The 17,989-nt window shown below is 43.2% G+C and overlaps 1 protein-coding gene across 1 annotated transcript in view; it reads left to right on the forward strand.

Moving 5' to 3' along the window:
- Positions 1-17,989, forward strand: part of LOC135214695 (uncharacterized aarF domain-containing protein kinase 2-like) — a 93,627-nt gene that overhangs the window by 68,503 nt on the left and 7,135 nt on the right. Inside the window, exons 11-13 of the mRNA XM_064249028.1 lie at positions 4,450-4,575; positions 4,794-5,069; positions 14,229-14,354. Of these exons, the coding sequence (XP_064105098.1) occupies positions 4,450-4,575; positions 4,794-5,069; positions 14,229-14,354 (528 nt within the window). The remainder of the gene's footprint in view (positions 1-4,449; positions 4,576-4,793; positions 5,070-14,228; positions 14,355-17,989) is intronic.

Here is a 17,989-nt window from a genome sequence, read left to right on the forward strand (position 1 = left end):
GGAAACACCTTCATCAGTGCTGGCAGCACTTCGTCCAGGGGACTGGATGGTTTCCTTGAATTTGCAGGACGCTTACTTCCACGTACCGATCCATCCTTCCTCGAGGAAGTTTCTCAGATTCATGATGGGGGGGAAAATTTTTCAGTTCAGGGCTCTGTGTTTCGGCCTCTCGACGGCCCCTCAAGTGTTCACTGGGATCTTGAGAAACATAGCTCAATGGCTTCATTTGAAGGGGGTGAGGATATCCATGTACCTCGATGATTGGCTGATAAGGGCCAATTCAGAAGATCGTTGTTTGAAGGACTTGCAAGTAACACTAGAATTGACGAAGGCGTTGGGACTTCTCGTCAATTTCAAGAAGTCGTCGCTAATTCCCGAACAAGAGTGTGTGTATCTCGGGATACGGATGAACTCTCTGAGTTTTCGGGCTTTTCCCTCTCAGGAAAGGATAGCCCGAGGATTCGAGAGAGTAACAACCTTCTTAGGGAAAGAAGTATGCACAGTGAGGGAGTGGATGAGTCTGCTGGGGACACTCTCCTCGCTGGAACAATTCGTTTCCCTAGGAAGGTTGCACCTGAGACCGCTCCAATTCTTTCTTCATCGGAATTGGAGTCGTCGTTCTCAGGATTTGACGTTCTCCCTGTCGTTATCCCAGGAAGTCAAGAAACATCTCACATGGTGGACAGATCCCAACCTCTTTGCAAAGGGACTGTCTCTTCAATCCCAGAGCCCCAACCTAGTGTTGTTCTCCGACGCGTCGGACACGGGTTGGGGGGCGACTCTGGGAACCAGCGAGGTGTCAGGTACCTGGGTGGGGGACCAGGTAGCCTGGCACATCAACAGAAAGGAGTTGATGGCTGTGTGGTTAGCTCTGAAAGCTTTCGAGCCCAAAGTCAGAAAATCAGTAGTGCAGATCAACTCGGACAACACTACAGCTCTGGCATATATCAGAAAACAGGGGGGGACGCATTCCTTCTCCCTGTACGAGACAGCAAGAGACCTTCTCCTGTGGACAGAAGAAAGGGGAATCAAGCTTCTCACCAGGTTCGTGCAGGGAGAAAGGAATGTGAGAGCAGATCTCCTCAGCAGGAAAGATCAGGTCCTTCCCACAGAGTGGACCCTTCATTTGGATGTATGCCAGAGCCTGTGAAAGTTGTGGGGCAGGCCACACATGGACCTCTTTGCCACGTCGAAAAACAAGAGACTGGATCCTTACTGCTCTCCGATCTCAGATCCAGAGGCATTAGCAATACATGCTCTTCTACTAGACTGGAGCGGACTCGACGTCTACGCGTTTCCCCCCTTCAAGATTCTGGGGCTAACTATAAAAAAATTCGTAGAGTCCGATTCAATGAGAATGATCCTAATCGCTCCCTTTTGGCCGGCCCAAGAATGGTTCACAGAGGTACTGGAATGGTTAGTGGACCTTCCAAGATCGCTCCCGCTAAGGAGCGATCTACTCAGACAGCCCCACTTTGACAGGTACCACAAAAATCTCCTCGCTCTCAGTCTGACTCGCTTCAGACTGTCCAAAGTCTGGTCAGAGCGAAAGGCTTTTCAACAACAGCTGCTAAAGCAATCGCAAGAGCGAGGCCGCCTTCCACCTTGCGTGTATACCAGTCAAAGTGGGATGTCTTCAGACGATGGTGCAAGAGGAAGAACGTTTCCTCTTCCAGTACCTCTGTGACCCAGATTGCGGATTTCCTAATTTTTCTCAAAGAAGAGTGTCATCTTGTTGTGTCAACGATTAAGGGATACCGCAGTATGTTGGCGGCGGTATTTCGGCAAAGAGGCTTAAATATCTCCGAGAATAAGGACCTGCATGATCTTATTAGATCATTTGAAACTTTTGAAAAACGTTCTCATATTGCACCGAACTGGAATCTAGACGTAGTGCTACAATTCCTTGGATCGTCTAGATTCGAACCTGCTAGTTCAGCCTCCTTCAAGGATCTGACGAAGAAGGCTCTCTTCCTTATGGCCCTAGCAACAGCTAAGAGGGTGAGTGAGCTCCAAGCTATTGAGGGCAATGTTGGGTTTAAGGAAGAATCTATGGTTTGTTAGTTTCTTCCAGGATTTCTTGCTAAAAATGAAAACCCATCACATCCTTGGCCCAGGAGCTTTGAAGTTCGTGGTTTATCTTTTCTGGTAGGGGATGAGCCTGAAAGAACTCTTTGCAACTATGAGAATTGTGAAGTATTACCTTAAGAGGAAGGAGCAACTTAAGGCTAATCAAGATGTACTTTGTTGCTCCGTGAAGGACCCCTCTCGGCCCATGTCGAAGAATGCTCTTTCATTCTTCCTGAGAAGTCTTATTGCAGAGGCACATGTTGCTTGCAAGGAAGAGCATTTTAAACTTCTGAAAGTGAAAGCTCACGAGGTGAGAGCCATTGCAACGTCGCTTGCATTCAAGAAAAATATGTCTGTGCGGAAACTGATGGAGGCATTTTGGAGATGCCAGTCGGTTTTCGCAAACCACTACCTACGTGATGTAAAAATCACGTATGATAAATTGTTCGCCTTGGGCCCTTTCGTATCGGCGGATTCGGTGCTGGGGCAGGGAGCTGAAACTTATCCTTTTTAAATTTTTGATATGTTACCCTATATTTTGTATTTGTGTTTTTGGTTGTCTGAAAGAGGTTGCAGGAGGCACCTCTTTTTGTCGTAGTATTAACCCTGTGTATGTTGGTTAGGTGGTCTGTTGGGTTTTGGCTCCTTGCAAAGGTAGTGGTAAGGATCTGTTATGTAAGCGGACAAGTTCCCTTTAACAGGATCCGACTTGGATTCTACCACAGAAGGGGATCACATATCCCAGTGGTAGATCCGAGGGTCTTTCAGCAACAGGTCACGTCCTAGCTGTAGCTCTCCAGGCAATGCAGACTCAGAGACAGTATCTATGATGTCTTCAGCCTGATAAGGTGAGAATCAAGGTTTTTTTTTATATCCTACAACATTAGTTGTTTCCCTTCTTACCTGTATTATTTAGCTGTCTCTTACCCTCCACCAAGGGTGCCAATCAGCTAAGTATATATCTGACAGGAAAGTTCATGTACAAAAATGATATTGTTAAACTACAATAAAGTTTTGTACATACTTACCTGGCAGATATATACTTAGCTATAGTCTCCGACGTTCCCGACAGAATTTCAAATCTCGCGGCACACGCGACAGGTAGGTCAGGTGGTCTACCTTACCCGCCGCTGGGTGGCGGGTGTATGAACCAATCCCCCTTGCTTGTCAGATTTTTCTCTTCCACCTGTCTCCTGAGGGGAGGCTGGGTGGGCCATTAATCGTATATATCTGCCAGGTAAGTATGTACAAAACTTTATTGTAGTTTAACAATATCATTTTTCATAACTTACAAACCTGAGGTCTTAACATACAAAGGCCCACCTCTAACCACCCCTCTATCAACTAACCTGGGTTGGAAGAATAACTGACGGGGTCACGAGTTAATGAGGGGTATGTGGGTGGCCCCACATGTCTCGTGACCAAGCACAGATGCCAATAGTCCCTTGCATACACAATTATTTTAAACTTTACTGGTTTTCAGCTGGCGCTGAGTATTTAACCTAATGTTAAGACCTCAGGTTTGTAAGTTATGAAAAATTCAACTTAGTTACAAATTTGTCATATTTCCTTGCTGCAACCAATTACTTTACTGGGTGAGCTTTTTTCCCAGATATACTGAGGTTTCAGACTGATAAGACAACACTTAATATTATTGTTATCTGCTGATAAAGGGACTTAGGAGTAATCATGCCTAGTTGGTGAAAGTTGAATGGGGATCTGTAACAGAAGAAGCCAAAATCCTGGAACATGAAATCCCTGAACTCCTGCACACATACGTTGATGGGTTGATGGGTCATGGAACTCTTGGAGGAATCCATGATCAAAGGACAGACACACACACACTCTAAAATGCAAAGAAATATCAGGCAAACAAAGCAACCTCATATAGGTATGGGTTGCCAGATGCCACAGATTCCATGCTTTACAATATTTTGTTTTTAACTGGTTTCCAGCTGGCACTAGAAGGTTATCCTATTGTTAAAATCTCAGGTTTGTTAGCTATGAAAAATTTAAATTGATTAAAAATTTGCCCTATTTTTTATTTTAGTGTCTGGAATAGCTGTTGCTTCTGAAGTGATGGGTTTGTACATAAAAATAATGATTAAATCTACCACTAAATTATTTTTTCTTCTTTTGTGGAGTGTTTGATAATTTGCATGGATGCACAAATGGTATATATGAACTTAGGTAGGTAATAAAGTAGTGAAATAATTTGTTCTGATTATTTAAAACTATCATAAAAATGTCTGTGTATGAAACCCCAAGATTATTTTTTAAAGAATTTGTGTTCATGTTTTAAATAGCATTGTATGTTTTTTGTATATTTCACAAGTAAAATTTTATTATTTAGTAGTAATTTTGTCAAATCATTATCAGGTACTTGTGGAAACATTCGAAGAAGGTGAGGGGATGAGCGAGTTTATAGGTACCTCTGGTGAAGATAAGCCCAATGACTTAAGGATTCGTTTGGCTGAGATAGGTGTTGATGCTCTTTTAAAAATGGTAAGCTTTTTTAAGATAGCTAGCTTAATATCTGTAACAGGATACAAAATCTATAAGTTTTTCCTGTTAAAATCATAGTGAATCATGTTTTTGACTACCAAAGTAATAGGATCTAGTTTGACTCTGGTTTGTACTCATTACAAATAGTGTTTTATCCACAGCACATTATGAACACGTTTAATTAGTATATTTTCAATGGGAAAAATATTTTTTTACAGATATTTGTAGATAATCTTGTTCATGGAGATATGCATCCTGGAAATATGTTGATTCAGAACATCAATATCACAGAAAATGGCAGCGAGGAAAAATCTACTGGAGATGTAACTAGAGTAATGATGGTGGATGTTGGATGTGATACTTTTGTAATGGATGTTCAACCTGATCCCAATCCTCTACGGTTATGTCTTCTTGACTGTGGTGTAGTGGCTAAGTTGAGGGAGAAGGATCTTGAAAATTTCAAAGCTGTCTTCAAGCAAGTTGTGTTGGGAGATGTAAGTATTGTATCAATTTTTACAACCAGTTCTTATATTGTGTAATTGTTAAATGTTCATTAATACAGATACTTAATACCGCACTCAACATCAGAGAATTTTATATCAGTCAGTGTCAAACCACCACACTACTGTTGCCTAGTTTTCTAACATAGTGTTAAGTAGAACATTATAAATTTGATGCAGCTTTGTGACCTGGTTCAGATAACTGGAATTGCAACTCATTTACCAGTAGTAAGTAACATTTATTTTGTTCCATGTATTGTTCCACAGATAGGTCATAATTTTTTTTTTTTTTTGTCTCATGACCTGTGGTCATCGAGTGAATTTCTTTCTGTTGTGATCTTGTTAAAGGTGACAGTTTTTTAGTTAATTTAAATATGAACCTTGGCGGCTATTGTATAACATTGGTTGTAAACTTGGGTAAATATGTAATGCACTTTATTTACTAATTCCAAAACTATAGTAATCACATTTTATAAAGACCTATTAACTTTCAAAACTTGGAGTAAAATAATGGCATAGAGGGCAAGATATTATGAAGGAATAAATAAACATATCAATAGATTACGTAAGGAAGTGTAGTACTATTTACATGTAATTGACAAATGAACTGAGAAAATTTGCAGGTAACTGTAATACCTTTTGGGCATCCTACATCTTTACCCCAACAAGGAACATCCAATATTGCCTCTAAGGCCAGAACGAGTTAAATGTGTGTCCTATTTTATGTAGAATCAACATCCACATTATTCTGACATGCTAGAATGTCGCTCAGAATAGTGTCATAAGACTTTTGTTCTTTCAGTTAAGAACTGGCAGAAGTCTTCTTGGCAGTGTTACCAATGGTGATAGAAAGAATGAAAGCCTTATGGCACTGCTGATCAGTTTGACATTTTTGCATGTCAGCAGATGTGGATGTTGATGCTCAGTAAAATAAGTGACACACTTTACTCCAGATTGGGCCTTAAAGGCAATAATGGATGTTCCCTGTCAAAATACAGATGTGGGATGGCCAAGCAAGATATCTTCTCACATTGATCTCAATCCTGTTTAACATTGTTGAGAGTTGGAAATAGTAATGTCCAAAAGAATGATCCCACAATGCTACTGACATCCAAATTGGAAAGAAATGTTTTAATAGTAGTAAAACCGAAGATAAGAAGTTTGCAGGATCATTATCATCCTTGTATAGATATAAGAAATTTTGAAGTTATTTTTATGGCAGCGTTAGAAATGTTTTCATGTGCTATAACAAAAGGGGCTTGGATTCAGAATCAACACTAAATATCTAGAATCAGCAAGTACTTTATCTCTGCACAGGGAATCATTGGATGAGTGTATGAGATTGGCCAACTTTTATCACCTTTCAGAACAGCAGCCACTTTCTTTTGATACCTTTCTAATTTTCAAAGCCAGCAGTCATGTCGTTAGAAAGTTTTAAAGCAACAAAGATCCTTGTAAATTACCTTGTGGAATATCAGACATATGTCATGGATCACTAGCAACACCTTCAACAACAGCATAGTGGTTGAAAAACCTGTGTAAGAGCCGATATAAATGTAGTAATCAAAACTGAAAATGATCTGTGAGACTTGAGTTTACATCATAAAAAGTGGTTGATGGACTGGAGGGGACATTATCTATAAAATTTAGTTGGTGTTTGCGCAGCAGCCACGACACTGGGATGGTGTCTTTGGCAGATAAATTGGAGACAAGCAAAATTTGATTTGACTTGACAGTTAGCTAGAGTGAGTCCTCAGACAAATGTGAGTCCTCATTTAAATCTCAGAATCTCTCTCTCTCTCTCTAATGAATTGTACATTACCATAGTTGTTATTATTATTACTACAAGGCAAGTTGCAACCCTAGTTGGAATAGAAAAGTGCTACTAATCAAAGGAGCCAAATAGGGAAAGCAGCCAGTATTGTCAACCAAAGCTGGATGAGTAAAATTGTCGCCTCACTAAATTTTTTTCAGATGCTTTTCAAAGTGACAAAGTAATAGTCTTTAATAATACAAGGGTTTGTATTTCATACAGATGTATGATTACAGTATACATGTATGTAAATTTCCATACCATAAAAGATTATTTGTTCATGACACTTACCTGTCAGATATATATATAGCTGTATTCTCCGAAGTCCGACAGAATTTCAAACTCCCTGGCAGAACGCAGTGGTCGGCCAGGTGGGTTAGTACCCATTCCCGCCGCTGGGAGGCGGGTGTCAGGAACCATTCCCATTTTCTATTCAGATTTTTCTCTGTCGCCGGTCGGTAAACAACTGTTTACAGACCTCCGCCTAGGATTTTGGAAAACTCTTTGTTCACTTGAGTATTTGATTGTCTCTTGGTTTTTTGAAACTTGCTCGGTGGATTGGCATACGCGATTGTGGTTTTTCTTTGAATTTGGTTTTGGATTTCTCAAATATGTCTGGATCTTCTGCAACTAGTTTTAGAGTGTGTACTGTGCTAGAGTGTAAGGTGAGGCTACCGAAAGCTTCGGTGGATCCTCATACAGTATGCACGAAATGTAGAGATCATATTTGTTTGATGAATGATAGGTGTAAAGAGTGTGAAAGGTTGACCGAAAATGAATGGAAGACTTATGATTCGTATGTTCGTAAGCTTGAAAGGGATAGAATCAGAAGATCTTCCTCCAGAAGTGCTTCTGTGAAAAGTAAGGGTAGTAATTCGCATTCTACCTTCCTGTAAGTTACATCTAACCCTGTGTATTTGCCTTCGGGCAATGAAGTTATTGCTTCAGAAGGTATTGCCCTTTCTTCCATCATGGAGTCGATTCGTGCACTAGAATCGAAAGTGAGTGCATTGAAGACCACAGTGAAGTGTAGTGGAAACATTAATGCCCCTAGTGTAGTGGAGGGGGCGTCAGATCGGTCCCATAGTGCCTCTAGGAATAGACCTCTGTCGGACTCCCAGGACTCAGGGAATGGACATTTTACGGGCTGCTCTGTGAGCAAGAGCCCGTGCTGGCACAAGGCCAGCTTAATCTTAAACAACAACAGGAATGGACATGTCAAAAACCGAAGGAGGGCTACGGGAAATTCCCACCGGTCTGGCGTCCCTTCAGCAGATCCTGTGGACGCTTCCCAGGCTGCCGAAGCGTGTGATCGAGCACGATATTGAAGGAGTGCTTTTCGTCCTCTGAGGCGTCCCTCTGGGGTACCCGACCGGGGTATGGAGCTCTCAGAGGGCCTCTCACGAGGAGAACGAGTTTGACACGAGGTGCCGCACAGGCGGCCAGCGTCTTTCTCGTCCTCTTAGGAGAGGTTTTAAGGAAGTGGACGCTTCACGTCCTACTTCTCGTCCTGTTCTTTCATCATCACCCGAACACTTCGAAGAATTGACGCCTAAGAAGAGAGGCAGGACGTCTTCTGATGAGGACGCTTTTGAGAACTATCATCGTCTTAGAGTTCAAAGGAAGAAGAGGGCTCCAACTCGCCCTTCTTCGCATATGATGAGTCCTTCTCCTGAATGTGGAACTTCACCGTCTAATGAAACTCGTAGGCAATTGCGTCAACGATTGTCGGCTTTCTTCGCAAGGGGAGAATAGGAGCCCTCAAGCGTCGTATAAAGAGATCTTTGGCTTCCGTTAAAAGATCCGAAACAACCTTTGTCGGCTTCGCCTCGTTCTTTAGCCTCTCCTGCGTCGTCTTCTTCTGGATCCTTCAGACTCAACCGAGAACACGCAAGTGTTTCCGGAGAGAGAGTGTCCAGAAATGGCGATGGGGACAGAAGCGTTAGATGTCGCACAGGCGGCCCTCGCTTTTGTCAGGAGGTTGAGAACGAGCAAGAGAAACCTCGTGTTGACGTTCGCCGGACTTCTGCACCAACTCGACGCATCTATCATGAGAGAGCCTACCAACGCCAGAAGTATCAGGACGTTCGAGAAGGCTCTAGGATTCAAAGAGAGCAACGTTTAGATTATGTGTCTGATCTTACTCCTCAAGAAAGGGAAATACTGTACGAATATTTGACGAAAGGTCCTCGTGCTTCTATAATTGAGAACCTCTTGTAATAAACGCTTTAAAAGAGAATCGTAAGACTCACCAGGACGCTCGAGAGGACGCCCTGATACAGGTTAAGCGTCCTAAGCGAAGTTTGAAAGACGCTCGACGTATATTAGAGCATGTCCCGCTTCAGGACGCTTTTGAGGACGCTTCTTTGATGGATAAGCGTCTTATAGACATTAGAGTCCAGCGGGATCGGAAGCTTTCATTGGCAGACGTGCGACTTCCGGCGAGTCCTAAGTCTCGCTCCCTTAGCAAGGGCGCTCGCGATGACGATAGACACCCGACTATTCGGGATTCTCGGAAAGAGAAACGTACTCAACTGAGAGAAGATCGACAGAAATCCCGCAAAGAGGCTTTTGAAGAACCTTTGCCTCTAATGACTTCGAAAGACAAGGCTTTACAAGAGAGTCTTAAGTTTTCAAAGACAACGGCGGATCATTCGCGCATTGTCTCGTCTATTCCTTCAGCGGATAGAAACTCCCACTTACGAACAGAGCCTCAAAGGAGAACCGCTTCTTGTTTAGCTAAAGAAACTTCGGACCGTCAAGATCAAGGAGAGTCTTCTAACGATACGCATCCTGCAGAAGAGGAAGAGCCTTCAGAAGCGTCTACGGATTATAGCACGTTAACGAGCTTACTGAAGGAATTGTTTTCGGAAAAATTCCAAGCACCAGTTCCTCTCTCACCGCCATCGCAACTATCCTCATCCAAGACGAGAAAAACTCCGGGTTTTGTTAGGATGGCTGCTTCGCTTTCTACTAAAAGAGCGTTGAAGAGGATGAATGATAGGATGGAATCAAGGTAGACGAAAGGAAAGACGTCCTTTGCGCTTCCTCCAGCTAAGCTAAACAGGGAGAGCCGGTATATGGTATGAGACCGGAGAAGAAACAGGGTTGAGACTTCTGTCGTCTGCGCAAGGTGACTTCTCAAACCTGGTCGAAGCACCGAGAAGATCTTACCTGTCCTCGGCTAAGGTTTCATGGACTATGCCGGAAATAGATCACCATCTAAAAGGACTGTACAGGACGTTGGAAGTATTTAACTTCCTAGACTGGTGCTTGGGAGCTTTAGGTCTGCAAGCTAAGAGCCCAGAATCATTGTCATTAGAAGAGTTATCGAGCGTCTTGTCATGTATGGACAAAGCAGTAAGGGATGGCTTGGATGAGTTAGCTGCCCACTTTACTCCCGGGGGAATATTTTTAAAGAAACGAGCGCTTTTCTGCAGGGTTTTACTGCTAAAAGAAAGGCAGTTTCCCCCCCTACGCAGAAAGCGGAGTTATTATTCGCCCCCTTTTCTTCCCATCTTTTTCCTTGAAAATATGGTAAAGGTTTATCTGTGAACCTGAAAGAGAAAGCGACACAGGATTTGCTGTCTCAATCATCTAGACTTCCTGCGGTGCAATCATCTTTTCTCGAGTAGCTCAGGTACCAAAGAAGAATTTTAAGCCCTTTTCCCTTTCGTGGCAGAGCACCATCAAGAGCTTCTACACAAGGAAGGGGCTTTGCTAGAGGCAGAACCCCTGCAAAGCAAAGGGGAAAGAAGTGACAACCTTGCCCTTCAGGCACTGGTGGGAGGGAGACTTTCTCTCTTCGCAGAGGCTTGGAGAGAGGGGGCAAGGGGGACGGACACCTGGTCACTCAAGATTATAGAGAAGGGATACAAAATTCCCTTTCTCTCCATGCCTCCGTTGAGCATGAAGCCTATAGACCTGTCACCAGCTTATCAGCCGCAGAAGCAACAGATTCTACTCGATTTATTAGATCAAATGATCGAGAAAAGAGCCGTAGAACGAGTGCTCTTGACAGATTCCCCAGGCTTCTACAACAGGTTATTCCTGGTTCCGAAGCAGTCTGGGGGATGGAGGCCTGTCCTAGATGTCAGCAGTCTGAACCTTTTCGTGAAGAAAGAAAGCTTCAAAATGGAAACATCACAATCGGTCCTTAGGGGCCTTGGAGACCAGGGGATTGGATGGTGTCATTAGATCTCCAAGACGCTTACTTCCATGTCCCCATCCATCCCCAGTCCAGGAAGTTTCTCAGGTTCATTTTAAGAGGACAGGTCTTCCAGTTCAGAGCTCTATGCTTCGGACTGAGCACAGCTCCCATGATTTTCACTTTTCTCATGCGGAACGTGGCAAAGTGGCTTCACCTCTCGAAGATACGAGTCTCCCTTTACCTGGACAACTGGCTCATATGGTCGTCATCGAGAGCATGGCCTCCTGATCAATTACGAGAAGTCCCATCTGACCCCAACACAGTCCATCGTTTATCTGGGGATTCAGATGGATTTCAGTGGCTTTTTCGGCTTTTCCGTCGCTAGAACGTCAGCGGAAAGGCTTAGAAAAAGTGTCAGCCTTCCTGGAGAAGGAAACATGCTCGGCGAAGGAATGGATGAGTCTGCTGGGGACCATTTCTTCGCTGGAGAAGTTTGTTTCTCTAGGGAGACTACATCTCAGGCCCCTACAGTTTTTCTAACAAAAATTGGCAGGACAGACAAAACTTAGAGGAGAATTTGAGAATATCCCCGTTGGTCAAGAAAAACACCTAGGTGGTGCTCGATCCCCCACCCCAAAGATGTCGAAAGGAGTGTCCCTCTGTCTTCAGAGCCCCGACCTATTGTTATTTACAGACGCGTCTATGACAGGCTGGGGGAGCAACTCTTGGCCAAAAGGGGAAGTGTCAGGCCTCTGGAGAAAAGAACAGAAGCCTTGGCACATCAATCTCAAGGAGTTGGAGGCAATTCGCTTAGCACTTCTAACCTTTCAAGAATGAGTCATAGGCCGAGTTGTCCAGATCAACGCGGACAGCACCACGGCCCTTTCTTATATCAATTGATTTCAACAGAATGGACTCTGCACATAGAGGTCTGCCAACAGTTATGGAAACTATGGGGACGACCAATAGTGGACCTCTTCGCGACTTCGAAAACGAAGAGGCTGCCTCTTTACTGTTCTCCGATCATCGACTCGGAAGCAGTAGCAGTAGACGCAATGCTTTGGGACTGGACGGGGATGGATGTATACGCCTTTTCCCCCGTTCAAACTTCTGGGAGAAGTAACAAGGAAGTTAGCAGCGTCGGAAGGAATAAGGATGACACTGGTCGCACCATTCTGGCCAGCAAGCGATTGGTTCACAGAGGTCATGTCCCTACTAGTGGACTTCCCAAGAATCCTACCAGTAAGAACCGATCTTCTCAAACAACCCCACTTCGAGAGATATCACCAAAACCCGTTCGCTCTGAGTCTGACTGCATTCAGACTATCAAGAAACTGGCAAGAGCGAGAGGGTTTCAGGGAGCGGTGGCAAAAGCTATCGCCACCGCGAGAAGAGCTTCCTCTCAATCTGTCTACCAGTCTAAGTGGGCTGTTTTTAGAAGATGGTGTAGGAAAGAGGGCATTTCCTCCTCCAAGACCTCTGTGAGCCAAATCGCCGATTTCCTGTTCCATCTAAGGAATGTAGACAAGCTTGCAGTATCAACAATTAGAGGATACAAGAGTATGCTGTCAACAGTCTTCCGTCATAGAGGCCTAGATTTGACGAATGATAGGGATCTTCACGATCTTCTGAGATCCTTCGAAACATCAAAAGGTTCCACAGGTAAGACACCTTCGTGGAATTTGGGACATAGTTCTAAAATCTTTAATGACGAGTCCCTTGAACCTTTGCACGAGGCCTTCGCTGAAAGATTTGAACAAGAAGAAAGTGGCCCTCTTTCTAACCACCCTAGCCACTGCGAAGAGGGTGAGTGAGATTCCAAGCAATTAGCAAAAATGTTGGATTTAGGGGACCACAATGCAGTCTGTTCCTTGAGTCCCTTCCTTTTTAGCTAAAAAAAAAAACGAAAAATCCTTCCAATCCCTGGCCTAAGAACTTTGATATCGAGGGATTAGCAGGGATCGTTGGTCGAGAGCCAGAAAGAGTCCTGTGTCCTGTCAGAGCTCTAAAATTCTATCTGGATAAAACAAAACAAATTAGAGGTCAATCGGACAATCTTTGGTGTTCTGTGAAAAGACCTCATTTACCTATGTCTAAGAACGCCTTAGCGTTCTTCTTGAGAAGCACCATCAGGGAGGCCCATTCGTCCTGCCCGGATAGTGATCTGAAAATTCTGAAAGTCAATGCTCATGAAGTTAGAGCTGTCGCAACTTCGATGGCATTTCAGAAGAATATGGCGCTCAGCGATATTGTGAGCACCACATTTTGGCGAAGCAACTCTGTGTTCGCTTCACATTACCTCAGGTATGTGAAAGTGACATATGAGAACTGCTTTTCGCTTGGACCATACATATCAGCAGATTCAGTTTTGGGTACGGGAAGCGGCACGAATCCTATCCTTTAGAAAATGGATAGGTGTGCTTTTATTTTATGGTTGTTGGTTTTTTGGTTGTAGGGTCGACCGCTAGAGGCGGACTTCTCTTTATTTAGCCTTAAAGTTTCGGGGACTAACTTTGCTAGGCTAGGTCAGGTGGTGGTTTTTTCTTTGCTTCGCTGCCCTTAAAGTATGGTCAATATGGTCTAGACACATTGTGGTCATGCCCCCGTTGTCAGATCATCTAGATCTCACCAGCTATACAGGTCACGTCCTTGCTGGAGACTCTAGTAAAGCAAAAGCAGACTTGGGTGACAGTAATCACGAAGTCAGCTACGCTAACAGGTAAGGAACCAAGATGTCTATCATCTGCATGTGAAATGTTTCCCAAAATCCTTTTATTCTGTCCCTCCCCACCTCCAATAGTGGGAATCAGCTATATATATATCTGACAGGTAAGTGTCATGAACAAAATGATATTGTTATGATACAATAAAGTTTGTTCATACTTACCTGGCAGATATATATAATCAAGTACCCGCCCAGCCTCCCCTCGGGGACAGTGACTTTAAAAAATCTGAATAGAAAATGGGAATGGTTCCTGACACCCGCCTCCCAGCGGCGGGAATGGGTACTAACCACCTGGCCGACCACCGTTTGCCGGGAGTTTTGAAATTCTGTCGGACTTCGGAGAATACAGCTATATATATATCTGCCAGGTAAGTATGAACAAACTTTATTGTATCATAACAATATCATCTTTAATCCATAATAACTTGAGAAAATCTTTCAGCACTTATTTTTTCTCCATTCAAGGGTGTTCAGGTGGCTGACTTATTCCTGGAAAACAGTCACCACAGTTGTAAGGATCCAGAGTCCTTTAAGAACGAGATGGCTGAACTTGTTGAAACTGCTAGACATAATGCCATATCCTTGGCCCAGGTACTGTAAAATTTTAACTTGATTTTACTTATAGTTATTATATGCAAACCAATTTTGATAGGTTTAGGAGTTTTATTCACTAATAATTGTTACTTATGAAAAGTATCTAGTTTTCCACATCAGGGAAACAGGTCAGAGTTGTATTGTAGTTGTTTTTTTACATTTACAGTGGATGGAGTATTCCAGTGTTGTATACTAAAATCTCTAAATAATTGTGTCATAGGCTGGGTATTCATGGTCAGGTTTACCTGTGAGTTCACTCACAACAGTTCGATGGATGAGCGTCAACATGAAAAGAATAGAACTGTCAGTTAGACTGCCAACTCAAGGTCATTGTCCTCATTTCTTGCTTTTTCTTCATTGTGGCAACACTACATGGCACCAATAGTAACTCTGTTGGCTTTTGAGGAGGTGGAATAATAACAATAATAGCCTGTGGCAATTCACATAATAATAGGAAAGAACAAAAAGGCATAATAAACTTATTGCCTATTAAAGATAGAAGTATATTCTCATACTATATTAATGCATAAGGGTAAATTAGAACTGGGGGTTGGCTCAGTTAATTATGAAATGGACCATGAAGCCTACTTTCACTAGAATAACTCCTTTCATAAAAAGGCAAGACACTAGACTAGGCCTATACCAAAATGTCTGTATCACATGAATATCATGGAAAATATTTATATATATATGATTTGGATTCACTGCGGTCTGCAAATAGCACAGCAGGTTGTAACAATGAAATTAATTAGGCCTAAACATAATTCATTCATTTTCTGGTTCGAGCAGCTGAGCCTTCCCAGGTGAAATCCAGCGACGAACTGTCATAAAATCATTGGTTACCCATCCACACATGCGATCACCTGTCTGTTGGTGTGAAGAATTTTAGGTAATTCCATCTGTTCATCCATTATGGTGAGTGGACTGACTCCCCACAAACTGTTGTCCGTATGTAAGTTTTAATGCCAGTTTCGATGAACTGATAGGTAAACTTGATCATGAATATGTGGCCTAATTGGCAAGGAGCACTAAGCTGTACATAGTTAAAATAATAAATGAATTCTTATGTCATCCTCTTAAATTAGCATTTCTCTTTATTTCGCTATATCTATTGTGTTTGTATAGTAATTTTTTTTTATTGTTCAACAATTTTTATTAGTTGTTAATTGTTTTTTGCTGCTGTTTCTTTCTCAGTGGAAGTTCCCCTTATTGGTCATGCCAGGGGCTCCAGACAGATCAACCAATAACAAGAATTCTCTTATAGTTTGGGTTGTTTGTATGGTGTTTTTATATTGCATGGAACCAGTGGTTATTCAGCAATGGGACTAACGGCTTTATGTGACTTCTGAACCATGTGAAGAGTGAACTTCTATTGCCAGAAATACACATCTCTAACCCCTCAGTGGAATGCCTGAGGATCAAATTCGCGGCCACCGACGTGGCAGGCTAAGACCATACTGATCACACCACTGAGGCACTTATAGTTTGGGTTGGCCAGAATAATTCCTGTTAACACAGTGATGAAATATACATAAATGGAATCAAGGCAAAAGCCCATTTTTTCTTGCCTAGTAGCAGTTACCTGATGTATTACTATTCACTCTTTGTTTAGATATACATTTTAACAGGTGTGGAACAGTGCATGAATCAGTCATATTCGGCATTCATCTTTGGTCTGCATTACATAATACATTTTAATCAGCTTCTGATTTTTGTATTTGAGCTCTACTAAAAACACAGAGATGTTACAGCTGTCAGCTGAGGAAGTTCATGTACAGAAACCCCTCATGAAAATATGGCAAATTTTGAAGTGTATTGTTAGTGATAACTGTACAGTATATTTTAGACATGGAGAGAGAGAGAGAGAGCAAAGTTTGCTTTTGTGTAACCATAGACCTATCTATAAAGGTACTTAATTCTTTGTTTGTTCATACACGAAACAAACCTTCGGTCTTAACATTAGGATTTACTAGCGCCAAGCTGGAAACCGGTAGAATTAAAATTACACTTGTGAGATCCAGGGACTAATGGCATCTATACCAGGTCACGGGGCATGTATACCCAGAATGCCCACGGCTACCTGTGACCCACCAGTTATTTTCCTACCGCCTTTACGATAAGACGTGTTACTGTCTATCTGATTTAAAGCCGGTTTTTCAGTTTGCCCGTTCTTTATCCATTTCATTTTTTATTTTTCATTCCTTTTCTTTCTCCAAGTGTGATCAGTGTGTGGTAAGAGTATATACGTGGTATGATGGAGAATATTGCCTCAACATCGGGATCGTCTACCGTTTCGAAGAGGAGACAAAGGAAATGCCCAGGAGTCAGTGGCTTTCCATGTTCTAGGTTCCTAACTTCGGTGTCGACGGATCCTCATCCAACGTGTAGTAGGTGCAGGGAAAACGTATGTACGGTTACTAATCCGTGTTCTGTTTGTCGCAGTTGGTCGGTGGAACAGTGGAAGAAGTTCTATGGGAAAAGCCAATACAAAAGGAAGGGGGTGACGCCATCTTTGGATGACCAAACCTTACTGACTTCTTTTGTATCGGCAATAAACCAGGCTGCTCCATATGTTTCTCCACCTGCTTTTGATTTGTCTCATACCCCTTCGGTTTCTCCTAGCGGTTCTTGTATCGGAAACGTCAGGAGGGTCTTGGGTAATTTTATGAATAACTTTGCACTCCTTTGTTCCCAGCAAGTAGAGGGGGAGATCCGCCATCTTTGTTCCAGGCTCCTGCTACTCAAGTGCATAGGTTAGATGGTACGTGGTCAGCGCTAGGCCTACCAGGCGTACCAACCTTGGATGGTCTGCTTGCGCATTATATGACGTCACGGTTCCAGCAGGGTTCGGCAACGCTGAATGTTCCTCATACCCCGGGCTTGCAATTTATGGGAATTAATGCCGCGGCTTCACCATCCCACTCAGTGTTTACAGCGATGCAGAACGTGGGTGGTAGTTTGGCAGCAAACGTGCGGTTGCCAGCAGAAACCTCTCAGTCTCTTCCTACGAGTGGGATGACGTCACAACATACGTCACACTCCGATATGGCAGGCGTGATGACGTCACAGACCGATTTCTCGGCCTTTTTCGCTGCAGCCCAGACGCTAATACGCCTTCTGACCCATCAATGCAAACTGTAATGCAGAAATTACAGGTATAGAGAAGAGAATGAATAAGAGACAAAAGAGAAAGTGTGATTCGCCTTCTTCGTCTTCTTCCTTTAGTTTTGGCGTCATCGCTAAGTCCGATAACGTCACGGCGAGCGCCAGTCAAGCGTTGGAGGAGGATTCGGGAGTTCCTGGCGGATCCTCGGGCTAAGAGGAGAAGAATCAATTCTTCCTCATCTTCGGACCAAGACTGTCATTTCCAAGTCAGCAAGAAGGTCGGAAAGTCAGTGGCTATTAAGCACAAGGTTGGCAGACGAAGCCGTTCGCAAGAATCTGAACAAGCGAGAGAGGTGACGGCCGGTGGGCTAGCGGCCGAGGCGGAGTTGCCAGTTCGGATCACAAAAACTGCGATACCTCTGGTAAAATCAACGTTGGCGGCGAAAGGTGCAGCAGAGGATGTAATGCAGGTCCCAGTTTCGCCCGTAAGGCCGTTCAAAATACGTACGAAGGACAATAAGGCTCCT

Source organism: Macrobrachium nipponense, chromosome 46 (assembly GCF_015104395.2).
Source record: "Macrobrachium nipponense isolate FS-2020 chromosome 46, ASM1510439v2, whole genome shotgun sequence".
Lineage (NCBI taxonomy): Eukaryota > Metazoa > Arthropoda > Malacostraca > Decapoda > Palaemonidae > Macrobrachium > Macrobrachium nipponense.